General features: G+C 55.0%; 1 protein-coding gene across 1 annotated transcript; it reads left to right on the top strand.

The window, feature by feature from the left end:
- The first annotated feature begins 32 nt into the window (after window positions 1-32).
- On the top strand, window positions 33-27,861 carry LOC106738948 (zinc finger protein 708). Its single transcript, XM_059729317.1, has 9 exons — window positions 33-321; window positions 2,688-3,340; window positions 3,464-3,659; window positions 4,072-4,161; window positions 4,656-4,816; window positions 5,297-5,423; window positions 18,284-18,400; window positions 24,674-24,858; window positions 25,355-27,861. Exons 1-9 carry the CDS (start codon window positions 135-137, stop codon window positions 26,549-26,551), a joined length of 2,913 nt encoding a protein of 970 aa, XP_059585300.1. The 5' UTR covers window positions 33-134; the 3' UTR covers window positions 26,552-27,861.
- The last annotated feature ends 18 nt before the right edge of the window (window positions 27,862-27,879 follow it).

Here is a 27,879-nt window from a genome sequence, read left to right as displayed (position 1 = left end):
AAGCCCCTCCTCGGCCCCGGCCCGCCGGACACACGCGCCCGGGGGCGGGGTGCGCCCAGCCCGGCCCGGCCCCGATCCCGATTAGCCAGCAACGAACAAGCCCCGCCCCGCCTCTTCGGGGCGCCTCTGACGTCATGGAACGTCATGAGTGTGGCGTGGGGGGGGGCTGGGCAGCTGGGGTTGCGCTCCGCTCCCAGGAGCGCCCGCGGGGGGGGAGGAGGCGGCTGCCCCCGGGACAGCGGGGCGGGGCGGGGCGAGGGGGGACACAGCGTGCGCTGCCTTCTCTGCGGCCCGGATCGCTTGTTCCCGTGCTGCTGCGAGGTGCGGGGCGGGGCGGGGCGGGGCGGTAGCTGTGGGTGTGGGTGTGGGGGCGCGGGAGGCAGCCGGGGGGGGGGTTGTGGAGAAGGAGGCTGGTGCGGGAGCGGGGGGCAGAGGTGGGAGACGGGCGGGCGGGCGGGCGGGCGCGGCGCGTGGCGGGCTCTAACAGCGCTTGGCCTCGGCAGCGGGCTTCGGTCCTCAAGCCGCACGTGGGATCCCGGGGGCCGTGGGCGCCCGGGCTGGGAGCGGTGCTGCAGGGCCCGAGACGGAGGAAAGACGGCTGCGAGCAAGCGGCGGGTCGGCTGGGAGGAGAGCGCAGCTGCAGCTGCGGACACGCACGCGGGCCCGTTTTCGGGGCACACACGGGCGCCCTGGTCCTGTGCCGGGGCCGGACGGCCCGCCCCCAGGCCCCGCAAGGCGGGAGCGGGCGGGCAGGGGGGGCACGCGTGGCTGCGGCAGCGCGGGGCAGGAGGCCCACCGAGCCCAGCCCTCGCAGCCACAGCGCGGCAGCCCCGCGTCCCCTTGGCCAGCCTGGAAAGCTCTTTAGTTTTGTTTCATTTATCTTTTTCTCTCTTTTTTAAATGAAGTTCCAGTTCTAGTAGTTAATAATAATACTAATAATATCAGTTTATTATTGTCACCTGAGACATCGTACTGTTAGTGTTGTTAGTCAGATTTTCGTGTTATTACTTGGATATTTTTTTCCTTTAAATGGCTCCCAGAACAAAAAGACCCTGCACATTTCCACTTGCTGCAGCACCCCCTAGAAGACCAAGTAAACTGGGCCCTTGTTTGATAAAAAATTAAATCTTAGATACAAATGGTCCACAAGCATATATCTCATCATCACACTCCTTTTCGCATTCAGACTGGGGCACCAAGGTGGTCCTCAATTTTCATCCTTTTTTACATGACGATCAACTGTTAGAGGAAGGTATACTTGGAATACAAAACAACCCTAACTCACAGACAACTGAAAACCTCAGGCTTCCTTTCCACACTCTTGACAGCTAAAACAACACAGCAGGTCTGTCTTCGAATGGAAGCGCTAGAGTGCAGAACAGTAGACCTACAAGTACTGTTAAGAGGGGCTGAGGATAACCCGAGTGAGCGACAGCACCTTGCTGAGAACAGAGATCTTATTGGGGTGCCGGGATGATGGAGACAAGAGAAGCCCAGATCAGCTAGAGGTTAGGGGGAATAGAGATTAGTACCGAGCAGACTGCCCCGTTTATCAAATGGTACAGGAAATGCTGTTCTAATAAAAGATACCACGATTGTAACGGTATCCCCCTCTGGGACGCTCCTGGGGGGGCCGTACAGCACCTAGGAACGCTGCTCTCAGTGAACATAGGAAGGAGGATGTTAAGAAAGTAACACAACTATGTAGTAATACATCAGTTAAGAGATCTATGAGATAACTATGCTCCCCCTCACGAGTGTCCTTGGGTATAAGGAGAAAGAGGGCTCTGATTAAGTGAGGAATTCATGCAACAAGGGTTTTCGCTGCATCTGATCTTACCATTTTGTAAAAACTCTCCTAACTTAGGTCCAGTCACGAGTGAGACGGCCAGCCCAGTCCAACCATACTGGGAAAAGACATGGACAAGGAAGTGCGTTCCCAAAACTAAAGGGTAGACCCAATTGGTTATTAAGACAATTAGACACGCGTCTACAAACTTGATTGGACTGGACTGGCGGTTTACCTAACAGAGCAAAAGGAGGGGTGTCGACACTCCTATTCAGATGAGGAATTCGATCTCCTGGCTTCCTTTGAAAGCTTGCCACTTAGAGAAAAACATAACATCCTGGCTTGCTTGAGAGCCCTCCAGGAAGATCTAAAAAAAATTAAGCAGAAAGGCCAGAACTAATCCCCAGACCAGAAAACTGAATCTCTGCAGCCTTAGACCTGCATGAGGGGTGGCTCGGGGCTGCCCACCCCCCCGGAGCAAAGTGGGGAGGGGTCCATGAGGTTTTATTCTGAGACTGGAGCTAAGTCCCACCTGGGCAAGGGGCTCTGGGCCCTGACACGTGTCCAGGGGGGTCTGTCTGGGAAGAGGCCCTGCATGTGTGGGGCTGTTGGGAGGCACTGGAGGCTGGCAAGAGCCCCCCAGGCCAAGTGTCAAGCGGGTGCTGCAGGGCTTGGCAGGGCAGGCGTGAGCCTGAGGAGCGGGGGGAGCTGTGGCTGGGGGTTTCTGGAGCCAGCCTGGTCCCTGCAGCCTTTGTGGGGCAGGAGGGGACTGAGGATGACCCCGAGGCTGCTCTGAGTGGGGACAGTCAAGACATCAGGACTGGGCAGACCGTGGGGCAGGGTCATGGTCCTGGTCTCACACCACGCGGTGACATCCGTGCTGTCTCCTTCCCCACAGGCCGCGCAGACTGGACACTGTGGCAGGTGCGAGCACAGAGCAGCGAGAGCCCAGGTCCTGGCGGAGAGGCCTCTGCCGGGGCAGACGGTGGATGCACTGGAGCCCGTGGCAGCCCTGCTGCAGCCGGAGGTGACGCCGGAGGAGAAGGCCCCGGGGGGCTCCGGGCAGGACAAGTCCCTTGTCTCGTCCAGACTGGCACCGGGGACGCTTCCAAGGTGCGGCGGGTGCCACGTATCAACCAGCCACTGCAGGAGGAGCCGGTCCAGCACCGGGAGATGCAGGGGCAGGCAGTGATGCAGGCCATGCAGCCCCCGTCTGAGGCCGATTCCCCCAGAGACCCCCCAGCCGGGGCCGGGGCCGAGCTCCCCGGCCCAGAGCCCTGGCGCCAGCGCTTCCGGGGCCTGTGCTACCGGGACGCCCCGGGGCCGCGGGAGGTGTGCCGGCGCCTGCAGGAGCTGTGCCGGGGCTGGCTGGAGCCCCAGCGCCGCAGCAAGGAGCAGGTGCTGGAGCTGGTGGTGCTGGAGCAGTTCCTGGCCATCCTGCCCCCGGGCATGCGGAGCTGGGAGTGGGGGCGCAGCGTGCAGACCTGCGCCCAGGCCGTGGCCCTGGCCGAGGGGTTTCAGCGGGGGCTGGAGGAGGACGAGAAACGCCAGGTGAGAAGGTTTCGCCCTGGTCGTGGATGCTGCTGTCCCCGTGTCCGTGTGTGTGTGGGATGCTCCCTCCCCCCGTCGCTCCCACGTCCCTGCTCCCCCGTGATGGACTGATCTCGTCCCCAGGTCGCGGCGCGGGGGAAGGTGCAGGACGTGGGCGCAGAGGAGATGCCGCCCCTGGGGGCGCGGCGGGAGCCTGGCGATGCCTGGCGGGAGCAGCCCCAGGCCCGCGGTGCCGACAGGCCGCTGGAGAAGGCAGGACACAGGGAGACGCCGGGGCCTCAGGACCCCGAGGAGGAGCCCCCGCCCCGCCAGGAGTCAGGTGAGGCGCAGGGCGCAGGCCCGGGCGTGCGAGGTGTGGGCGCCGGCGAGGCCGTCCTGCATGCGGGGAGCGGTCGGACGTCTGCCCGTGCACGGGACAGGGCTGCGGTATTTGTTGCCCTGGGGGGGGCAGAGCTGTGGTCCCCGTGGGGGTGTCTCCCAGGCTGGGGCCCTCGGTCTTTCTCCGTGACTGTGCAGCGCCCAGCAGAGAGGGGCTTCGTCTTGCTTGGGCCTTGTCGTGCTGCCGCGATAACAGTCAGTGACCTTATTCGTGTCCCAGCAGCCAGTGTTCGCTCGTCCCTTTCTCGTGCCTCCACGAGCCCTCCATGCCCCGCAAGGGGCTGGTGCAGGTGAGATGCCCCAGTGGTCTCCGTCTGGGGCAGGTACAGTTAACCCAGGCCTCTCTCTTGCAGACTGCCCCAAAACAGAGGAGACCTGGGAGATGTCAGCAGATGAAAGCTCCTCGGGCTGCTGCCCCAGACGAGGCCCTTCCCCAGGAGCAGGTACGGAGCGGTGGTTCTCCCTTTTCCAGCAGCACGAGGCACCGTCCCTCAGTGGAGTGATCTCTCCTCCACATGTTTTCATGGGGTCAGTGTCCCAAAGGATCGGCTGTTCTTGTTCTCCCAGCGCCCCTGGAAGCCTTTCACGTGCCCTGGAGAAGCCCCACCGTGCATTCCTCCTCCCCGACCCCTAACCTGTGGATGTGACACAGCACCAACATCCCCACAGCTTCTTCCCCAAGGAGCGCGGTTCCTGCGGGCTCTGACATGGTGTTGTGATCCCCGCCCCGAACTGAGACAGTTATTGGGTCTCATCTTCATCCTCATGCCCTTAGAAGTCCATTAGGAAGAGCTGTGGGGCTTGGCGTCCTTCTTCTCCCCACTCGCCACACAATGAAGCCTCTGACTGCCTTTGTCCTGGGCCAGTACAGGAGACGAGCAGGGCTTTCCCCGTGCCAGCAGCACCAGGGCTTAGCTGTGCCTTCTCTACCCCACAGGTGCCGGGACCCTGAGCAGAGCTGAGCAGAAGCGTCCTGGAGAAGAGCCTGTAACCCTGGAGCTGCACAGGGCTCCCCCAGGGAGCCTGGAGGAGAGGGGCTCCCCGACACGTGAGCTGGGCCAACTGCAGAAGGGGCAGGGCAGGCCTCCAAGGCAAGAGGTGAGCAGGGCACCGGGTTGGGTTGGGGGCGGGAGTGCAGGTGGGGCAGAGCGCAGGAGGAGTTGGGGGTGGTGTAAAGAAGATGGGGAGCGGGGAGCTCTGAAGAGCGACAAGCCTGTGGTGACAAACGTGGAAACGCAGCAAGCTGCATTAGCAGGAGCCCCCTCCCAAGTGCAGAGAGCAAGGGGGGCTGGCACGGGAAGGCCTGGTCAGAGCGCGAGGAGCTGGGGCTCCCTGACCCCAAAAGTGCTGCCCCGGCTGCCTCAAGGGGCCGAGCAAAGAGAAGGTGGTGAGCTGGGCTAAGTCCTGTGTCCACAGCTGCATCCACACCACAGGCCAGCTGACTAATGGGGACTTTTGCACCCCTGCCTGGCACGGCTAGACGTGCAGTTAGCTGTAGGACAGTCATGGCAGACAGGGCCGAGGGGCTGGAAGCAGCTGGCGCAGGAGACACTGATGGTGCAACGCTTGTGCCTGCAGCTCCGGGAGGTGTTTGAGGACGTGGCTGTGTACTTCACGCAGAAGGAGTGGGAGCTGCTGGAAGATGAAGACAAGGTGCTTTACCGGGACCAGATGCTGAAGAATTTCGACGCCTTCATTTCCCTGGGTAAAGCGCTAGTTCTTGCTTCTCCCTGGAGTACTTTAAAGAAGCCTTGCTGAGAGCGCAGGCACAAACCTTCCTGATGGGCAGGAAGACTAACGAACGTGGCAGAAGAGCAGCTTGCCTTAGTGCGGGGTGACTGGCAGGGCACCTGCTCTGCAGAAAAGCGCCTGGGCGTGACAGTGAACAATAAGCTGGATCTGAGCCAGCAGTGTGCCCTTGTTGCCAAGAAGGCTAACGGCATCCTAGGCTGCATCTGTAGGTGTGTTGCCTTTAGGTCAAGGAAAGTGGTTCTTCCCTCTCTGTTCAGCGTTGGTGAGGCCACGTCTGGAGTCCTGTGTTCAGTTTTGGGCCCTTGGATGTGGACAAGCTGGAGAGAGTCCAGCGGAGGGCAACAAAAATAGTGAGGGGGCTAGGGGACGTGAGTTGTGAGGAAAGTCTGAGGGAGCTGGACTTATTTAGTCTAGAGATGACGAGACTGTTTGGCAACCATTGATCTTTCCAGATGATGGGATGTGCATGAGAGGTCACCCAGATCTTTAATGCATATGCCTAGGCAGGAGTTTCTTCATTTTTTTGAGCAGTGGAAGCTGCCCACACCTCACATCTCCCCTTCAGACTTCAGGAGAGCTGACTTTGACAAGCTCAGGAGGCTTGTCAGTGAGGCCCTAAGGGGCCACGACCCGAAGGGAGGGGAATTCAGGACGAGTGGTTGCTCCTCCAGGGAGCGATCCTGAATGCAAAAGCAAAGTGTATCCCATCTCAGCTGAAAGGCAGCCCCCTTGGCTCTCCAGGGAACTGGCGGACCTCCTGCGTCTTAAAAGGAAGACCTTCAAAGGATCGAGGACTGGAACCACCTCCAAGAAGGAATACTCTGCTCTGGTCTGGACCTGCAGAGACTAAACCAGGACAGCCAAAGCTGTGACTGAACTCCAACTAGCTACAAGTATCAAGGACAATAAAAAGTCCTTTTTTAGATACGTGGGGAGCCGGAGGAAAAGCAAGGGCAACGTCGGACCCCTGCTGAACCAGATGGGGCAACTGACAACTGATGCCCAGGAAAAAGTCAGCTTGCTAAATGGGTATTTTGCATTGGTTTTTCATTAGTCCCAAGGGATGCCTCTGCCCATTACGGGATAGGAACGCCTGGGTGGGGGAGATCCCTTACCCTCCATCGAAGCTGACCTTGTGAAGGAACACCTTGACCGGCTGGACACCTTCAAGTCGACCGGCCCTGACAGTTTACACCCCAGGGTACTCCAGGAGCTGGCGAGCATCATAGCTCAGCCCCTGGCATGGGTCTTCGAGAGCTCCTGGCGCTCGGGTGAAGTGCCCGAAGACTGGAAGAAGGCCAATGTGGTGCCTATCTGCAAGAAAGGGAGGAAAGTGGATCTGGCAAACTACAGGCCCGTCAGCCTGACCTTTATCCTGGGGAAGGTCTTGGAAAAGATTATCAAAGAGGCCATCCTTAACAGACTGGCCAATGGCAACATCCTGAGGGACACCCAGCATGAGTTTGTTGCAGGTAGGTCTTGCTTGACCAATTTCATTTCCTTTTCCAACCAGGTGACCTATCACCTGGGCCAGGGAGAAAAGATTGATGTCATATATCTTGACTTTAAAAAAGCCTTTGATCTGGTATCCCACGATCACCTCTTGGCAAAACTGGCTAACTGTGGCCTCGGATCCACCACTATTCGCTGGCTGGGGAATTGGCTCATTGGTCGGACCCAGAGGGTGGTGGTTGATGGAAGTCAATCGTTGTGGTGCCCTGTGACCAGTGGGGTCCTCCAAGGCTCTGTCCCTGGACTCATATTGTTCAACATCGTCATTACATCATTAATGATGTGGACATTGGTATCAGAAGAGGACTGGACAAGTTCGCCGATGTTGCCAAACTGTGGGGTAAAGCGTCCACACCTGAGGACAGCAGAGTAATCCAGGCTGACCTTGACAGGCTCAGGAAATGGGCGGACGAGAACCTGATGGTGTTTAACACTGAAAAATGCCAGGTTCTCCACCCTGGGAGGAAAAACCTGCAGCATCCTTATAGGCTCGGCAGTGATACGCTGGTTAGCACTACAGATGAAAGGGACTTGGGGGTCATCATTGACCACAAGATGAACATGAGCCTGCAGTGCGATGCTGCGGCTAGTAAAGCGAGCAAAATGCTGGCTTGCATCCATAGATGCTTCTCAAACAAATCCCAGGGCATCATTCTCCTGCTATACTTGGCCTTGGTGAGGCCGCAGCTGGAGTACTGTGTCCAGTTTTGGGCCCCACAAGTCAAAAAGGATGTGGAGAGGCTTGAGAGAGTGCAGAGAAGAGCCACGCGCATGATCAGAGGGCAGGGAAGCAGACCCTACGATGACAGGCTGAGAGCCTTGGGGCTCTCCAGCCTGGAAAAGCGCAGGCTCAGGGGTGATCTGGTGGCCACCTATAAGTTTATCGGGGTGCTCACCAGGATCTGGGGGAACATTTTCACCAGAGCGCCCCAAGGGATGACAAGGTCGAACGGTCACAAACTCCTTCATGACCGTTTCAGGCTGGACATAAGGAAGAACTTCTTTATTGTCCAAGCCCCCAAGGTCTGGAATAGACTGCCACCAGAGGTGGTTCAAGCACCTAATTTGGGGGCACACAGTCCCCTGCATACCTACAAGCTTGATGGTGCCATTTTGACTTGCATGATGGAAAGGGACCAATGGGTAACAGTGGACCACTGCATGAACATGAGGTGTCAGTGCGATGTTGTAGCCAGCAGGGCAAACAACGATCGATTGATGCGTCTCATGTAAAACCAAGGAAGTGATGGTTCTCACTGCATGGTGAGACCTCCGCTGGAGTACTGCATCCAGTTCTGGGCACTGCACTTCACCAAGAACGTGGAAAAGCTTGAGAGAGTCCAACTGTATGATCAGAGACTTCCACAGCAAGCCATTTGAGGAGAGTCTGAGGGTCTTGGGGCTCTTCAGCCTAAAAAAGAGAAGGCTGAGAGGGGACTTGACAGCAGCTGACCTCTACATCAGAGGAGTACATCAAGGGCTCGGTGAGCAAGTGTTCACCAGGGCAACTTGTGGCACGACCAGAAGTAATGGATACAAACTCCTGGAAGGCCACTTCAGGCTCAATTCCAGGAAAAACTCTTTCACAGTCAGGGTGTCCAGACTGGAATAAACTCCCTCCGGTGGTGGTGCAGTCACCCACCCTGGAAATCTTCAAGAGGAGACTGGACGGCCACCTTGCTGGGGTCACCTGAGCCCAGATGTCTTTCCTGCCTAGTGCAGGAAGCTGGACCGGATGATCTTCCGAGGTCCCATCCAGCCGCTAACAATCTATAAATCTATGAAATACAGGATATAATTATATAATTATAATAAAATCATCCTTTCTAGGGCTGTGTGAAATGGCACTGTTCCATTTCAACTTGAATTTCAAGGTTTGAATGGAATAGCATTTTGTTTTGAATTTCATTTGGAGTTGAAACAACCGTTCCATTTTGCTTTGTCAAAACAGCGAGGCTGTTTCAACGCTGTTCCGACACTTCGCCCAACCATCGCACTGGGGTTGGGAAGTCTTGGAGGAGTTTATGACCATTGGTCCTTGTTTTTCCTTGGGGCGTTCTGGTGAACAGGTGTTCCCCTAGATCCTGATGCACACCCCTGGTGTACTTGTAGGCTGCCACCAGGGCCCCCCGAGCCTGGCTTCTCCAGGCTGAAGAGTTCAGTGGCTCTCAGCCTCTCTTCATAAGGCCGGTTCTCCTGCCCTCTGATCATGCACGTGGCTCTCCTCTGCACTCTCTCAAGCTTCTCCACATCCTTCTTGAATTGTGGAGCCCAGAACTCCAGCACTCCACCTGCGGCCTCACCAAGGCCAAGTACAGCGGGAGGATGACATCCTGAGACTTACTTGAGAAGCATCTGTGGATGCAAGCCAGAGTTTTGTTTGCTTCACCAGCTGCGACATCGCACTGGTGGCTCATGTCCATCTTGTGGTCAATCATGACCCCCAAGTCTCTTTCAGCCGTGGTGCTAGTGAACGTAGCACTGCCGAGCCTATAAGCATGCTGTGGGTTTTTCCCCCCCGAGGTGGAGTACCTTGCATTTATCAATATTGAACATCATCAGGTTTGTATCCACCCACTTACTAAGTTTATCCTGGTCAGCCTGGATCACTAGCCTGTCCTCAGATGAGGGTGCTATGCCCCTAAGTTTAGTGTCATTGGTGAACTTAGCCAGTGCGCTTCAGACGCCAATGTCCACATCACTGATAAAGACATTGAAGAGAACCAGGTCAAGGACAGAGCTGTGGGGGACGCCACTGGTCACGGAGCGCCATAATGACTTGCTACCATCGACCACCACTCCCTGGGTCCGACCTCGTAGCCAGTTTCCCAGCCATTGGACTGTGGTGAAGCCAAGGCCACAGTTGGCCGACTTTTCTATAAGGAGGTCATGGGACACCAGATCAAAGTGTTTTTTATGGTCCATATATATGACGTCAATTCTTCTCCCTTGTCCAGGTGATATGTCACCTGGTCATAGAAGGAAATGAGATTGGTCAGGCAAGACCTACCCGCGACAAAACCCATGCTGCCTATCCCTCAGGATGTTGCCATCAGCCAGCTTATCCAGAAGGGTCTCCTCGATAATTTTCTCCAGAATCCTACCGGGGATTGAGGTCAAGCTGATTGGCCTGTAATTCCTGGGATCTACTTTCTGCCCTTTCTTAAAGATGGTACCACACTGGCCTTCTTCCAGTCTTCAGGTACTTCACCCAAGCACCATGAGGTTTTGAATATTTTTGCCAGTGGTTGGACTATGACTCCTGCCAACTCCTTGAGTACTATAGGGTGTAATCTGTCAGGACCAGCTGCCTTGAAGGTGTCCAGCCCCTCAAGGTGATCCTTTACCAGATCAACACAGCTGCTGGGTATAAATATGCCCTCACCCTGGCCACCCCTCATCTTGCTAGGCAGGGCGGTGTCATTAGACTGATGAAAGATCGGTGCGAAGTACCCATTTAGCAGATTGGCCTTTTCCTGGGTGTCGATTATCAGCTGTCCCTTTTGATTCAGCAGGGGTCCAATATTACCCTTACTACTTTTCCGACTCCCTGCATATCTGAAAAAGGAGTTTTTGTTTTCCTCGATATGTGAAGCCCGATGGAGCTCACTTGCAGCCTTGGCTTTCCTGATCCGCTCCCTGCAGGTACAGGCCAGTGCTGAGTACTCCTCCTTGGTGGTGATTCCAGACTTCCATCCTTTGTAAGTCTCTCTTTTGAGGCGTAGGAGGTCCTCAAGTTCCCTGCTGAGCCAAGGGCGTTGCTGTGCCCTTTTCATAGATTTCATAAACATTCGGGCTGGAAGGGACCTCGAAAGATCATCGAGTCCAGCCCCCTGCTCAAGGGTCAGGAAATCAGCTGGGGTCATAGGAGCCCAGCAAGATAAACATCCAGTTTTCTCTTGAAGGCGTTCAAAGTAGGTGCTTAAACCACCCCCGGTGGCAGGCTATTCCAGACCTTGGGGGTTCGGACAATAAAGAAAGTCTTTCTTAAGTCCAGCCTGAAACGATCTTGCAGTAGTTTATAACCATTAGACCTTGTCTTCCCTTGGGGTGCTCTGGTGAACAAACGTTTCTCTAGACCCTGGTGGACACCCCTGATAAACTTATAGGTGGCCACCAGATCCCCCTGAGCCTGCGCTTTTCCAGGTTGAAGAGTCCCATAGCTCTCAGCCTGTCATAGATTCATAGATATTAGGGTCGGAAGGGACCTCAATAGATCATCGAGTCCGACTCCCTGCATAGGCAGGAAAGAGTCATCATAAGGTCTGTTTTCCTGACCTCTGATCATGTCCAGAGAAGAGCCACACACTCTCTCAAGCGTTTCCACATCCTTTTTGAATTGTGGAGCCCAAAACTGGATGCACCACATTGGCCTTCTTCCAATCTTCGGGCACTTCACCCGAGCGCTAGGAGCTCTCGAAGATCCGTGCCAGCTCCTTGAGTACCCTGGGGTGTAGATTGTCAGAGCTGGCTGACTTGAAGGTGTCCAGCCTTAACGAGGTCAGCTTTGATGGGGGGAAGGGAATCTCCCTCACTTAGGCCTCCCTGTCCCATGATGGGCAGAGGCATCCCATGGGACTGAAGAAAGACCGACGCAAAGTACCCATTTAGTAGGTTGACTTTTTCCTGGGCATCAGTTGTCAGTTGTCCCATCTGGTTCAGCAGGGGTCCAGTGTTGCCCTTGCTTTTCCTCCGGCTCCCCACATATCTAAAAAAGGACTTTTTATTGTCCTTGATACTAGTGGCCAGTTGGAGATCAGTCGCAGCCTTGGCTTTCCTGGTTTGCTCCCTGCATGTCTGGAGCAGTGCAGAATATTCCTCCCTGGAGGTGGTTCTAGTCCTCCATCTTTGTAGGTCTTTCTTTTTAGACACAGGAGGTCCGCTAGTTCCTTGCTGAGCCAAGGGGGTTGCTGTGTCCTCTTGCTGCCTTTCCTCCAAGATGGAATAGCCTTAGCTTGCGCATCCAGGATCGCTCCCCTGAGGGGCAACCACTCGTCCTGAACTACCCTCCCCCTGGGGTCGTGGTCCCTTAGGGCCTCACCGACAAGCCTCCTGAGCTTGTCAGAGCCAGCTTTCCTGAACTCGAGGACTTCTGTATTGCTGACTGACTTGCCAGCTTTATGGCAGATGGTGAAGGTGATCAGATCATGGTTGCTGTCACCCAGATTCCCTTCAATCTTTAGGTCACTGATTTGGTCGTTCCCAGTTGCCAGTACCAGGTCGAGCAGTGCTTTACCTCTCATCGGCCAGTAGACTTCTTGAGTCGGATAGAGTTCATCTGCGCGTGAGAGGAAGCTTTGCAACCACTCGGATTTGGCCGACCACTCTTTCCACGAGATGTCTTGGTAGTTGAAGTCTCCATGACAACCATGGACTAGAAGCATGCAGCCCTTCCTCCAAGATGGGATAACTATCCCTTGTGCTGTCAGGATCTCTCCCTTGAGGAGCAACCACTCCTCTTGGACTCCTCTTCCTGTCAAGTCGGGGTCCCTTAGGACCTCAAGAACGAGCCTCCTGAGCTTGTCAAAGTCAGCTCTCCTGAAGTCAAGGACTTTTGTATTGCTGACTGACTTGCCAGCTTTGCAATGGATAGTAAAGGTGATCAGCTCATCATCACTATCACCCAGCTTTCCATCGATTCTTAGGTCACTGACTAGGTCATCCCCTTTGGCCAGTATCAGGTCCAGCAACGCTTTACCTCTCATCAGTCCATAGACTTCTTGGGCCGGGTAGATCTCATCCACGCATGTGAGGAAGCTTTGCGACCAATTGGATTTGGCCGATTGCTCTTCCCATGAGATGTCTGGGTAGTTAAAGTCTCCCTTGACAATCGTGCACTGAGAACGTGTGTCCTCAGCCAGTTCCCAGGCGAGTTCCTGGCCCAGCTCTTGTTTCTGGTCATGAGGTCTGTAGTAGACTTCTACCATGGTGTCCCTTGTGGCACATTCCCCATGTATTTTAACCCAGGGAGACTCCAGTTGTCCCTCCTGGGTGCCAATGTCAATTTGCAGAGATGTTTAGCAGTCCTTGACATAGAGAGCTACACCCCCACCCCTTTTATCTGCATGATCACGCCTGTACAGGGTACAGCCATCTATACCTGTGGCCCAGTCATAGGTGGAGTCCCACAAGGTCTCCATTATCCCTATGATGTTGTAGTCCTTCCTGTTTAGCAGGAGGACCAGTTCCCCCTGTTTATTCTCCAAGCTCCTGGCACTGGTGTACAGGCAGGCAAGTGGTGATTATGAATTACCCTCTTTCTAAGAAAAATAATCTTATTTTCAGCCTTCTTTTATGCATGTATGGTGTATTCATCACCACAAGTCCTCACTTTAAACCTGCACTGAAAATAAGCTAATTTCCACTGAAAATAAGCTTATTTTCACTATTTTGCCTGAAATTACACCGATAAGACAAATGTTATCCATCCATGAGAGTGTCCCATGCCTCTTCTTTTTTGTACCTGAAAACCGTAAAAGCTTTATCTTTCTGCTCCCTCATAGATTCATAGAAGTAGGGTCGAAAGGGACCTTGTAGATCATCAAGTCCGACCCCCTGCCCTGGGCAGGAGAGAAAACCAGGCTCAAATGACCCCAGACAGGTAGATGTCAAGCCTCCTCTTAAAGACCCCCAAGGTAGGAGCCAGGACCACTTCCCTTGGAAGTTGGTTCTAGATCCTAGCCACCCTGACTGTGAAGTAGTGCCTCCTGATGTCTAGTCTGAATCTACTTTCTAACGATTTGTGGCTGTTATTCCTTGTTACCCCGGGGGACGCTAGGGGGAACAGGGTCTCTCCCATTCCCCTCTGGGCCCCCCCCGGTGAGTTTATAGACGGTCACCAGGTCCCCCCCTCAGCCTTCTCTTGTGGTGGCTGGACAGGTTCAGGTCCCGTAGCCTCTCATTGTAGGGTCTGCCCTGCTGTCCCCGGATCATGCAGGTGGCCCTCCTTTGGACCCTCTCCATGCTGTCCACATCCCTCCTGAAGTGCGGCGTCCAGACCTGGATGCAGTACTCCAACTGCGGCCTGACCCGTGTTGAATAGAGGGGGAGGATCACCTCCTTGGACCTGCTCGAGATGCATCTGTGGATGCATGACAAGGTGCGGTTAGTCCTACGACCGTGACCTTGCATTGTTGGCCCATGTTCATCTTGGAGTCAATGATGACTCCAAGATCTTTCTGCCACCGTACTCTCGAGAAGGGAGTTTCCCAGCTTATAAGTGTGCTGCTGGTTCCTACTGCCCAAGTGCAGCACCCTGCACTTTTCGGTATTGAACCCCATCCTATTTTCGTTAGCCCACCCCTATAACTTGTCCAGGTCCTGCTGTAATCTGTCCTTCCCTACTAGCATGCCTACCTCACCCCATATCTTGAAATCATCAGCAAATTTAAATAGGCTGCTTTTCACCCCATCGTCCAAGTCACTAATAAAGAAATTGAACAGTTCAGGCCTGAGGACCGAGCCCTGGGGGACTCCGCTGCCCACTTCCCTCCAGGTCGAAAAAGACCTGTCTGCCACTGCCCTCTGAGTACGACCTTTCAGCCAATTTGCAATCCATCTGACTGTGTAGGCATCAGTGCCACAGTCACCTAGCTTTTTGATGAGAATTGGGTAGGAGACAGTGTCAAAGGCCTTGCTGAAGTCCAGAAAGACTACGTCCACCGTGGCACCTGCATCCAATGCTTTTATGACCTGGTCATAGAAGGCAATCAGGTTGGTCTGGCAGGACCTGCCCCTAATGAAACTGTGCTGGTTGCCCTTGAGCATCATTCCCACTGCTGGCCTATCACAGATGTGGTCCTGGATAATCTCAAAGAGTTTCCCCAGGATTGAAGTAAGACTAATGGGCCTATAGTTGCCTGGGTCCTCCCTCTTCCCTTTTTTTGAAGATGGGAACCACATTGGCCCTTTTCCAGTTGTCCAGCACCTGGCCCGAGCACCACGAGTGCTCATAAAGCTGCACCAGGGGCCCCGCAATAACCCCTGCCAATTCCCTCAACACCCTGGGGTGGAGAGCATCTGGACCTGCTGATTTGAACACATCCAGTCCCTCCAGAAGTTCTCTAACTCGGTCCTCCCTGACCCTAGGCCTGGTGGCGTTTCTCCCAAGTCTGTCTGGAATCCTGGTCGGGGAGCCCCGGTCCCTGCACAAGAAAATGGAGGCGAAGAATTTGTTAAAGTGGTCTGCTTTCTCCTCTGGTGCAACCACCAGATTGCCTAGCATATCCTGCAGGGGCCCCACATTACCCGGTGCCTTCTTCATTCTCCCTGTGCCCGCCTGGCCTCAAACATTTTGTTCCGTGCCACTTTGGTTCGGGTGCTCACCAGAATCTGCCCTGCCGTTGCAGGTGGTCTTTCGAGGAGGTATTTACCCGGGACGCAGTCCACCCCTTTCTCGCCTGCCACGACTTGAAATCTTCTTCAGTGGGGGGCTCAGTACTGCGTGGTCTCCCTCCCTGGCCACTCGTTCCTACGGCAGTCTTCTGTGAGGCTCCACCTCCCCTCTATCTCGCCCTATACCCAGCCTGGCGGGTCACTGCTGATCCTGCGGCCAATCTTGTGCATCATGGTTGTCTTTCAATCTATAAGCGCACCTCTCCTCACTCGGTTCTCCTCACTCCGCTCTGCCTCAACCCCTCCAGGCACGGGGAAACACAAAATACTTTACAGGAAAAGAAAAACGCAAGAAAACCTCCACCAACACGGTGCATTCTGACCACGCCCAAGGCACACCCCCGTGCTCCTATCTGGCCACTAGGGCCCCTTCCTGTTCACCCAGCCCCCGTTTCCGCTTGGGGGCTATCTGAAGCTCTCCTCCGTGGTTGCTAGACCTTCAGGGTCAGCCTTGGTCTCTCCTGGCTTGGCCCCTTCAGTCCTAAATATCGTTGCCCTCTCTGTGGGCCTTCACAATGTTGTTGCCCACTCTCTGGGCCTTCACAATGTTTTTGCCTGCTCTCTGGGCCTTCACAACGGTGCTGCCCTCTCTCTGGGCCTTTCAATATTATCGCTGTCCCCGGGGCACACCCTTGGGTCCCCCGGGTTCCCCCACAGTCCCACCTGTTTGGACGCTGGAGGGAGGGCCAGTGCCTCCCGCTTCTCTGCGGAGGCTGCTGGGCTCAGGGTTTCTCCAGCTTCTGTCTTCCTCCCCTGCCTTTCTCCGCACCGGAGCTCCTGCCCCGAGTGCAGGTTTACCTTCACTGCCGTCGGCGGCTTCACCCTTGCTGCGTGAGGCATTGGATCCGCCTCTATTGGGGATCGCCACTTCTTGCTCCGCTCCGAGCTTCCGGCTGGCCCCTCTGGCTGGGGTTCCTCCCGGCGTCTGATCCCCTGCCTCTTTGTGGGCCATCCTTTTTATCCCTGCTGGCCGGTAATTACCGCTGACGTCACCGACCGGCTGCAACTGTATGAAAGCGTGGCTAATGGCGCGTGCGAGTTCTTTCTGGTGTTCCTGCTTTGCTGCAGGTCTTGCTGCAAGTAAGCGTTCTTTTTTTACTTTTACTTTTTCTGTTCTTCCCCCATTTTCTGGTCCTGGGGTTCCCGCCGTAGGCTTTAGGGTCCCACCCGTTTGTCTCTCCCTGTGACACTCCCTATATATTTAAAAAAGGACTTTTTATTATCTTTGATCCTTGACGCTAGCCCTAGCTCCGTATCTGCCTTAGCTTTTCTAACAGCCCCCCTACAGACCCGAGTGGTGAAGGTATACTCCTCTTTGGTGATAGCCCGTCCCTTCCAGAGGGTGTACACCTCCTTTTTTTGGCAGTCAGGCATTCGCGAATGCCCTTGGTGAGCCAGGGGGGCTTTTGGGCACTCTGGCCCCCCTTGCTTCTTGTTGGGATTGTCTCCCCTTGGGCTCTGAGTATCACCTCCTATGTCATGAGTCACTTCCATACCTTGACTTCCAGAAATCCTTGTACCTGGTATCCCATGAGGTACTAATCAGAAAACTGGAAGATACAGGGCTCAACTGTGGGATTGTCAAGTGGGTGCAGACTTGTTGCAGGGTGTGGGACACAGAGAGTCTAAATGAATGGATCGGTGTCATCCTAGCAAGATGTGGGCAGCAGCACCCCAGGGGTTGGTGCTTGGCCCAGTGCTGTTCAATATCTTCATCAACGACCTGAATGAGGGGGTGAAAAGCCCATTGGCCAAGTTCACGGAGAACACCAAGATATGGGGACACACCCACAGGTAGGCTGCAGATGCAAGCAGATCTAGACAGGCTGGCATCTTGGATGGAAGGGAACCAGATGAAGTTCAACGTAGAGAAATGCAAAGTGCTGCATCTGGGAAGGAAGAACCCCCAGTGCACCTACAGGCTGGGCATCACTAACCTGACCAACACTACAAATGAAAGGGATCTGGGGGTAAGAATAGACCCCAGCATGAATATGAGCCAGTAATGCAATGCAGTAGTTGCTAGGACCAATAAAACTCTGGCATGCATCAATCGATGCATCTCCAGTAAATTCAAAGAAGTGATTGTCCCACTTTACTCAACATTGGTGCAGCCACAGCTGGAGTATTGCATCCAATTCTGGGTGCCGTACTTCAACAAGGACATGCTAAAGCTCAAGAGGGTCCAGAGAAGGGCCACACGTATGATCAGGGACTTGCATTGAAAGACATATGAGGAGAGGCTGAGGGATCTCCGACTCTTCAGCCTAAAGAAAAGAAGGCTGAGAAGAGACCTGATTGTGGCTTACCACTATATCAGGGACTCAGTGAACAACTGTTCACCAGGGTGCCCTGGGGGGGAACTAGAAACAATGGCCACAAACTCCTGGAAGATAGCTTCAGGTTGAACATTAGGAAAAACTTCTTCACAACCAGAGTATGGAACAAGCTCCCCCAGAGGTGGTGCAATCATCTACCTAGACATCTTCAAAAGAAGACTGGACCTGGACGGTCACCTGACTGGGGTCATCTGACCCCAGATGTCTTTCCTGCTTATGCAGGGGCATGGACCCAATGATCCTTTGAGGTCCCTTCCAGTCCTATGATTGTATGATTCATCTCCATGCCTGACCCTCATGACTCAGTTTAATGCCCTATCTATACCAGGGAGTGGTTGGGGCTTTGTTTCCTATGCCCACCCCGTCACCACCTGGGTGACAAGGACCATCATTTCTTGAAGGCATCTCCCTGTAATGTCTTCTCTTTCATCCTAAATGCCAATCCTCCCTTGTCCATAAAGGCCCTAATAGAAACCTTCAGTTCCTTGGATCTATTCTCCAAATCCCAGTTGGTTATTCTCCATCCAGTACCCAGTCACTAACCTTGTTTAACCTCTGCCCCAAACAGGATATCAGGGTCCCACACCTGACTTAATCTGCAGCATCCAGAAGGGACAGGTGGAGCTGTGGGTCGGTGATGATGAGGATGGTGGGGAAATCTCAGGGCCCAAGGACCTGCTGTCAGGTGAGTTGTAGCTGTCCCCCCAACCCGACTCTGCTCTAAGTAGCGCTCCATGCCCAGAGTTCCCGGGCGACCTGGAAAGTGCAGACCTGTCCTGTGTTGCCATTGCAGGGTGCTGGCCTCTAACATAGTACATTATGCTGTAATGTGTCCAGGCAGGTGTTGTTCCCACTCCCTGAAATTCAAGGATTCATTGATGCTGGGGTCAGAAGGGACCTCAACAGATCATTGAGTCCAACCCCCTGCCTAGACAGGAAAAAGTGCTGGGGTCAGATGACCCTGTAGCAGAAAGCCACCTTTGTTTCTCCCCCAAAAACTCTGCTATGTGACAGTTGTGATTAGGATGGGCCCAGCAGAGGACACACATCTTTACTCCATCTCTTTGGGTAACCTGAGCTGGATACGTTTCTAAGGGAGGGGGGAAACCTGCTCCCTCTGCCTACATGACTGGCATCACATACCTGAGTGAGGGGCTTGCTTCCTGGTGGGCTAGAGTCTGCCCAGCAACTAGTGATGTATTTCAGATTGGTTGGCTCACAGCCAACAGGTGCTGGCCTCCATTGGACCAGGTAAATGAGGTCACAAGGGCTATATAAGTTAAGGACTGCCCAGGAGGAGGGGGCAGCAGCCATGAGGGATAATGAGGAACAAAGAAGAGCTGTATCATCTGAAGCTGGCTCTCTCTCTCAAAACTCATGATCAAGGAACTGCCTGCCACCAGAGGGAATCTCCAACAGCCTCTGGATGATACTTGTGAGTAAGCTGAGATTCAGCTAGATATACAGCTTGCAGTAACTCAGATGTGAGATCAAAGGCTACCCAGCCACAGGAGTTTGCTCTATGGGATTTCTCTGATATTGCTCTACCCTGTACCCTATTCTAACCCTGCCCTCTGTAACCAATAAAGTTCTCCTTTGTGACTGGTGTAGGAGACTTATTGAGGGTGGGTTTAATTATGCCTAGGAGCCCCTTAGGTCTGCGGACTAAGGGAGACTATCCTTTTTGGCCCCCGACTTGGGGAAGTGCCCCAAGTTCTCGTATTGGGTCGAGTACCCATAGGACTATTAGGCCTGTGTTTCCCCAAGGACACAGGACCCAGACAGTCCCTTCTCGGGGTGGTGGCAGCACACGTTACCCCCGGACTCTGTGGTGGGGCTCGAAAGGGGGTCTGCCGGGGCTTAGGCACCCCTGGAGAGACGCGTGGAGTCCAGAAGGTGGACGGGCGTGGTGAGGTGGGAGGATCAACGCAGGAGCTCCCCCTACTGGCCTACCGCAGACCCCATCCAGATGCCCATCCAGCCTTCTCTTAAAGACCCCCAAGGTAGGGGAGAGCACCACCTCCCTTGGAAGACCATTCCAAATTTTGGACACCCTTATCATGAAGACATTGTTCCAGATATCCAGCCTAAATCTGCTCTCTGTCAGCTTATGACCATTGTTCCTTTTTACCCCAAGGGGTACCCTGGTGAACAGAGCATCTCTGATCCCTCGCTGCACCTCCCCAGTGAGTTTGTAGGCGGGCACAAGATCACCTCTTAGCCTTCTCTTGTGGAGGCTGAAGAGGTCCAGGTCCCTCAGTCTCTCCTCATAGGGCTTGTCCTGTAAGCCCCTAACCCAGGGGTTGGCAACCCCCGGCATGCTGAACATGGCATGCAAGGCCATTTTGCTTGGCACACCACCACAAGCCCTGGCTCTGGGTAGCTGCTGACAACCATGGAGCCTGGGCTGCTCCTAGCAGGTGGCTGGGAAGCTGCAAGCCCTGCTGCAAGCAGCCCGGGCTCCATGGTTAGCAGCAGCTACCCAGAGCCGGGGTTGCGTGCAGCAGGCAGACTGCAAACAGCTGTGCTGGGCTCTGGCATCAGCTCTGTCCTGGCACGTGCATGCGCGCCTTGGAGCAGGTGGTGGGAGGGGCCTGAGGCAGCGCAGCCCCAGTCTCTCCACCACTCCCAACACAGAAATGATGGTGGGGCTCTGGAGCCCAGTGCAGCTGTTTGTAGCCAGCTTGGGCTCTGGGTAGCTTCACCAAGCGGTGGGCAGGCTGCAAACAGCTGCGCTGGGCTCCACAGCTCCGGCATCAGCTCTGTGCTGGCGGGGACTGAGCATGCACCTTGGAGCGGATGGCAGGAGGGCTGTGCTGCCTAAGGGCGGGCCCTAACCCCACTGTCTGCTCCGAGGTGCGTGTGCACTCGCCACCAGCATGGAGCTGATGCGGGAACTGTGGAGCCTGGCACGGCTGTTTGCAGCCTGCTTGCTGCAGCTGCCCAGAGCCCAGGCTGGCTATGAACAGCTGTGCCAGGCTCCAGAGCCCCACCATCAGCTCTGTGCTGGGAGCGGGGGAAAGACCGGGATTGCGCTGCCTCGGGCCCCTCCCGCTGTCTGCTCCGAGGCGCATGTGCATGTGCTGGTACAGAGCTGATGCTGGAGCCTGGCACAGCTGTTTGCAGCCTGCCTGCTGCAACGGCCCAGAGTCCAGGCCAGCTACAAGCAGCTGCTCCGGGCTCTGGAGCCTGGTCATCAGCTGTGTCCCAGCAGCAGGGGAGAGACCAGGCTTATGCTGCCTCAGGCCCTCCCCTCCCCCCTATCTGCTCCGAGGCACACTGTTTGCAACCTCCTGGCTGCAGCCAGCCCCAGTTCTGGGTAGCTGCTGCCAACTATGGAGCCTGGGCTGCTTGCAGCAGGGCTTGAAGCTGAGCTTACCTGATTCCCACCTGCTCCAAGCCCAGCACTGGCCCAGCCCCCATACTGGGATGAGGCTGGGGCTGCCCCTTGCCAGGAGCGACGCCCCTTTGCAGGCTTAGCTGTGTGGAGTGGTTGGGCTGATGGGCAGGCTCTGGGCCTGGGCCTCAGCTGGCCATGCTGCAGCCTGGGGGCTGGCTCCTCAGGGAAGCACAGGGACTCCGGCAGGCCCCAGGCATTGTTGGGTCAGACTTTGTCCGGTGGCCCAGCAGCCCGGCTCTGTGCACCCACGCATCTGGTTCTCTGCGTTTGTCAGCCTCTGGTTCTGCACGTCTGTGTGTGTACACATGTCTGGTTCTGGGTGTGCGTGTGCATGTGCATGTGCCTGGTTCTCTCTCTCTTGTTCTCTTTTCTTTTTTCTTTCTCTTTCCCTCTTTCTCTCTCTCTCTCTCTGTCCTCTTTCTCCTATTTCTCTTTTTTCTCTCTCTGTCTCTGCAACATGTTTAACAAAAAAAAAGTACGCAACAACAAAGGCAACATTTATAATTATTAAATATACTAATATGCAGTGTGTCCTGCCATGTACCCGCCCCCCACATTTTGTTTTTCTGGAATGCCAGCACTCTAGCACCTTCCAAGGTAGATGTTGTGGTTTTTTTGGCACTCTGGCCAAAAAACATTGCCTACCCTGCTCTAACCAACGAGTAGCATTCCTCTGGACATTCTCAAGTCTATCAACATACTTCTTGAAGTGCGGTGCCCAAAACTGGACACAGTACTCCAACTGCGGTCTGGCCAGTGCTGCATAGAGGGGAAGCATCACCTCCTTGGATCTATTCATCATGCATCTGCTGGTGCATGATAAAGTGCAGTTAGCTTTGCTGATGATGTCATCACACTGATGACTCATGTTCATCTTGGAGTTCACAATGATTCCAAGATCCCTTTCCGCTTCTGTGCTGCTGAGAGGGTCATTTCCCAGCCAGTAGATGTGCTGGATATTTTTGCACCCTACGTGCAGCAGTCTGCATTTGTCCTTGTTGTACTGCATCCTATTGTGCACAGCCCACTTTTCTACCCTGTCCAGGTCTGCCTGCAATTGTTCCCTGCCCTCCGGAGTGTGCACTTCACCCCACAATTTAGTATTGTTCGCAAACTTGGACAGAGTACACGTCACATCCAAGTTGCTGATGAAGACATTGAAGAGTACAGGTCCAAGGAGTGAGCCCTGCGGGACCCCACTGCCCACACCCTTCCAGGTCAATACCGACCCGTCTGCTACCACTCTCTGGGTGTGACCGCTAAGACAATTCACCACACACCGGACCATGTAAACATCTATGTCACAGCCTCTTAATTTATTTATGAGACTAGGATGAGATACCGTATCGAAGGCCTTGCTAAAGTCCAAGAAAACGACATCCACCTCCGCTCCTGCATCTAAGCATTTTGTGACCCTGTCATGAAAGGAAACCAGATTGGTCAGGCATGATCTACTGGCTACGAATCCATGCTGGTTGCCCTGCTGCATTCATTTTCTCGCTGGACTCCCACATATAGGACACTTCATAATCTTTTCAAAGACCTTTCCAAGGATGGAGGTGAGACTGACCGGCCTCTAATTACTTGGATCCTCCGTCCTCCCCTTCTTGAAAACAGGGACCACATTGGCCCTTTTCCAGTCCCCTGGGACCTGCGCTGAGCACCACGAGCGCTCAAACAGCCGTGCCCGTGGTTCTGCTACAGCACCCGCCAATTCCTTCGGTGCCCTCGGACGCAGCTCGCCCGGGCCTGCCGACCTGAACACGTCCAGTCCATCCACGTGACTGCACCAAGGCACCGTCGACTGTTGGTAGGCTGGTGTCTCTCTGATGCCCGTCTAAGAACCCATTAGGAGACTTGTCTTGAGCCCTGTTCAGGAACACCGAAGCAAAAAACTCACTGAAGAGCCCAGCCTTGTCCCCCCTGTCTATCACTAATTGCTCCTTCTTGTTCACTAGGGGTCCTATGCTTCCCTGCACCTTCCTTTTACTCCCTACATACCTAAAAAAATACTTTTTGTTGTTTTTGTGTTGCTAGCTTCAGCTCTGTAGTTGCTTTGGCTTTTCTAACTGCCTCCCTGCAAGCGCAGGCCAAGTAGGTATACTCCTCCTTGGTAGCGTCCCCCTGCTTCCACCGCCTATAGGTCATTTTTTGCCCTTAGGCTCCCCTGGAATTCCCTGCTTAGCCAAGGAAGATTTTTGGCTCCTTTCCCCCTTTTCCCTCCTACTGGGATAGTCTCCCTCTGTGCCCGAAGGATAGCTTCCTTTAGAAACGACCACCCTTCCTGGACTCCCTTCTCGCCAGTACTCCTATCCTGCAGTGTGTCATTGACTACACTCCTGAGCTGACTGAAGTTAGTCTTCCTAAAGTCCAGGACTTCCACCCTACTAGTTATCTTACCCACCCTGTGCCTATGGTGAATTTGTCTGTAACAGACCCCCGCCACCGAGTCCCTTTCCCCTCGACCTCCATGTATCCTCACCCACAATGCCTCCACTTTCTCCTCTGATCCCATTTTGAGTAGGGTAGGGTATTAGGATGTAGGGTAGGGTATTAGGATGTGGAGACAAGCAACTCTTCCCTTCTTCTCCCTCTAATGACAGACATTAGGGGACAATCAGGTTTGCTGTCTTGATTTATTGGACCAGATCTGGTTTCCCTGGGATGCCATGATCTTATATTTCCATCTTCACTCAGCAATGTAAGAGTTCATTCCCCAGCCCAAGGTAGCCGTACCTCTCTAACACTGTCCCAGGGCATGATGGGATTTGTAGTCCCCCATGGAAATCATCATGGCATGCAGAGACTCTGTTGGACAAGACCCAGGCTCTCCCTCTTCTGCTCAGGCTGACCTGGAACCAGGAAGCGTTTCATCACCGCCTCAGGCTGCATTAAAGGGCTTCACGGTGCGGCCGGGATCCAGAAACTTCCAATCCCCATGATTTGCACCAGAATTGCCCCCTTCATGTTTCTTCTCTGCAGCCCTGAGTGTCACAAAGCCTCAGACCCAGCACAAAGTCTGGGTTCAGGCGCATGCTGATGCCTTAGACCTGGTGCAGACTCCTGTGACATGGAGCCCACCTGGGGCCCGTCAGCAGAGGAAATCTCCATGGGCTCATCTCCTGCACCAGACCGTGCCCTGGAAGCAGGCAGGAAGTGCAGCCCTGCTCCTTTCAGAAGAGAGAGCCATAGCTCTAAACCCTTCCCTCCTCCTTAGCCCGTTACAGTGTGAAGCCATTCAGGTACTGTCCTAACGCACACGTCCCACACGTGCTTCTCCTAGCAGGGTCTGAGGTGTTGGGGCTGACAGCTGGGCCAGAAACTCCTGAGAGTCCTGCTCTGAACCCCACCGAGCAGTGAATGTTATCCCAGCACAGGGACCTGCCCCTCCCGCAGCCCCAGCACTTGGGGTTTTGGCAGGGAGACCTGGTTTTCTTCAGGGGACACAAGTGCCAAGGGGCAGGCCTGCTGTGCGGCCCGTGCCAGCTGAACGAATAGCAGCGTTTGCCCTCTGCCAACAGGGTAGGCACTAATCTGGTGTTTCTCTTCCCCGAGCAGGAGGCGCCTGGCTGCTGAGCAGAGCTGAGGAGCAACCTCCTGCGGATGGGGCTGCAGACCTGGAGCCAGCAGGGACTTCCCCAGGGAGTTTGGCTGAGATGGACCCCCTGACACCCGAGGAGGATCAGTGGCACAAGAGTCAGGGGAGGCCCCAAAAGCAGAAGGGGAATGAAGCGGTGAACCAGGTACCATCTTGAGTTGGGCGTGAGAGTGGGGAAGGGACAACACCCAGAAGGAGCCCTGGGCGCACGGCAGAGTTTGTGGAGCTGAGAGACCTAAAGAGCCGCTGGAAAGATGCGCTGCATCCCAGCCAAGGCAGTGGGGAGGGGCTCAGAGGGAAGCAGGAGCTCACTGCCAAGCACTGGGGCAAAACCCACCCCAGAAAAGGTCAGGAAAAACCTTTAACTGCCCATCCCTCCTGGCTCTTCACAAGATCAGTTACAATGGGGGGATGCCCCACGTATACACCAAGTGTGGGAAGAGCTTCACCTGCCTCTTGACCCTGGTTGCTCACCGCCAGACCCATTCTGGAGAGCTACCACACCGCTTCACCAAACTGGGGAAGAGGTTTGTGCGCCCCACAGACCTGGTCAGGCACCTACAAGTGCAGGGGGGGAAGCATCAGTCAGAGCTGTGTCAAGTGTGACAAGACATTCACCCCTTTTTTCTCCCCTGTCTCAGCACCGACGCACCCACCTGGGCAGGAAGACACACCGCTGCACTGAGTGCAAGAAGAACTTCATCTGCTGGCAAGACCTGTCCCAGCACCAGTGTGGGCAGCACTGCTGCACCAAGTGTGGGAAGAGATTCAAGCAGCTCTCCAACCTGGCTAGGCATTGGTGCATGCACACGAGGGACCAGCCACATCAGTGCTCAGAGTGTGGGAAGAGCTTCACCCGATCCTCTCACCTGGCCCAACACAAGCGCATCCACATGGGGGAGAAGCCACATCAGTGCTTGGAGTGTGGAAAGTGCTTCCCCCGATCCTCTGACCTGACCAAACATTGGCTCATCCACACAGGGGAGAAACCACACCAGTGCTCGGAGTGTGGGAAGAGCTTCTCCCGACCCTCTCACCTGGCCCGGCACCAGCGTATCCACACAGGGGACAAGCCACATCGGTGCTCAGAGTGTGGGAAGAGCTTCTCCCGACCCTCTCACCTGGCCCGGCACCAGCTCATCCACACAGGGGGGAAGCCACATCAGTGCTCGGAGTGTGGGAAGAGTTTCACTCAGTCCTTGAGCCTGGCCCAGCATCAGCAAATCCACAGACGGGAGAAGCGACATTGGTGCTCGGAGTGTGGGAAGAGCTTCCCTCGATCCTCTGACCTGACCAAACACCAGCTCATCCACACCGGGGAGAAGCCACATCAGTGCTCGGAGTGCGGGAAAAGCTTCAACCGATCCTCTAACCTGGCCCGGCACCAGCTCATCCACACCGGGGAGAAGCGACATCAGTGCTCCGAGTGTGGGAAGACCTTCACCCGATACTCCTACCTGGCTCAACACCTTCTCACTCACACCGGGGAGAAGCGACATCAGTGCTCAGAGTGTGGGAAGAGCTTCACCCGATCCTCCCACCTGGCCCAGCACCAGCGTATCCACACAGGGGAGAAGCCACATCAGTGCTCAGAGTGTGGGAAGAGCTTCACCCAGTCCTCTAACCTGGCCCGGCACCAGCTCATCCATATAGGGGAGAAGACAAATCAGTGCTCGCACTGTGGGAAGAGCTTTGCTTGTTTCTCCTCCCTGGCCCAGCACCAGCTCATCCACTTGCAAGAGAAGCCACATCAGTGCTCAGACTGTTGGAAAAGCTTCACCCGATCCTCTAATCTGACCAAACACCAGCTCATCCACACAGGGGTGAAGCCACATTAGTGCTGAGAGTGCAGGAAGCACTTCCTCCACTCCTCCAAACTGGCCCAGCACCCGTGCATCCAGATCTGGGAGCATCCATCATTCTGCCAGCAATGCAAGAAGGGCTTGGGGATGTATACTAGCTCAACACCCACCCATGTCTGCATCCAGGGAAGTGGTCTCATGGTGGTGAGATGCAGCAACAAGTTCACCCTTTGTTCAGCCCTTCTAGGGCACTGCAGGTCCCAAAGGACACAAAGCCTGGCCTCCCAGGATTTATGTGTATGAAGGGTTAAAAGGAAACGCTTCAGGCAGAGGCCAGCCCAGATGCTGGGGAACCAGTGAGGAGAAGATCTTTGCATCAGTCTTGGAGCCTGTGGCATCCCCGTCGTTCTCCAAAAGCAGCTGGTGCTCCCACGGGGAGAAGTACCTGCACAGTAGGTGCCCTCCCCAAGACAGCTGGCTCCAAATGACCCCCAGGGACTGTCTTTGGCCAGCTCCCAGCTTCACCTTCCCTCCTGGTCCCAGGGTCCTTGTATGTGAGGCTCTGGAGTTGCAGGGAGGAGGACATAGATTGCTAGGGACGCATTCCCTGCCTTCCCCCCTGACCTTGCCTTTCTTCCCCACCACATCACCCCTCTCCCAGGCCTGCACGTGCCCACCGGGGTCTGCAAGAAACTGCTACAGCCACCCCGTGAGCCCAGTTTTGGCAGGTTTTGCTTCTCAGCCCCTTGTCACGACTCTGCATCAGCAGGTGCCAGCTGCCCCCCTGCCCTCCTTCCCTTCATGCCATTCTGTATAACAATTTCCTTGGTAATCAAGGCCCACAGCTTAACACGATACCCCTGTGGTTGGTCTCTCTGTCCTCTGCAGAGCTGTGAAATGGGAACAGACCAGGGCTCAGAACCCTTTCCATGAAAGATCTCTGTGATTTCTCAGCTCCTTCCCTATCCAGGGGATTCACCACGATCCAGGGGGGTTTGCTAAGCTGCACGAGTTGGTCATATTTGAGGCATCAGCCCCGTGTTCTTCTGTGCAGCCAAGGGCCCTGCCCTTTTGAATGACCCTCTGGCCAGGGGGAAGCAGAGTCTCTTCTCTGGGTTGAATGTGCTAGGTGGGGTAACGGAGGTGCCGCCTGTGACAGGTCCTGGCCCTTCTGTGGAAGGGCAGGGAAAGTACGAAGGTGTGCTCTGGGTGAAACGCAGCATGTTGTAATCTCCCATTGGGAATATCTGATGACAGCCCTAGGATTGGTAGCTATAGAATGGTTTGATTATTTGTATTGTCGTTTTTCTGTTCTTACTCTGTATTAATACATTTGCCTATTATCAGCTGGCGGTGTGGAGGTC

The sequence above is a fragment of the Alligator mississippiensis genome, chromosome 5, assembly GCF_030867095.1.
Source record: "Alligator mississippiensis isolate rAllMis1 chromosome 5, rAllMis1, whole genome shotgun sequence".
Lineage (NCBI taxonomy): Eukaryota > Metazoa > Chordata > Crocodylia > Alligatoridae > Alligator > Alligator mississippiensis.
This window is presented reverse-complemented; position numbering and strand designations above follow the sequence as displayed.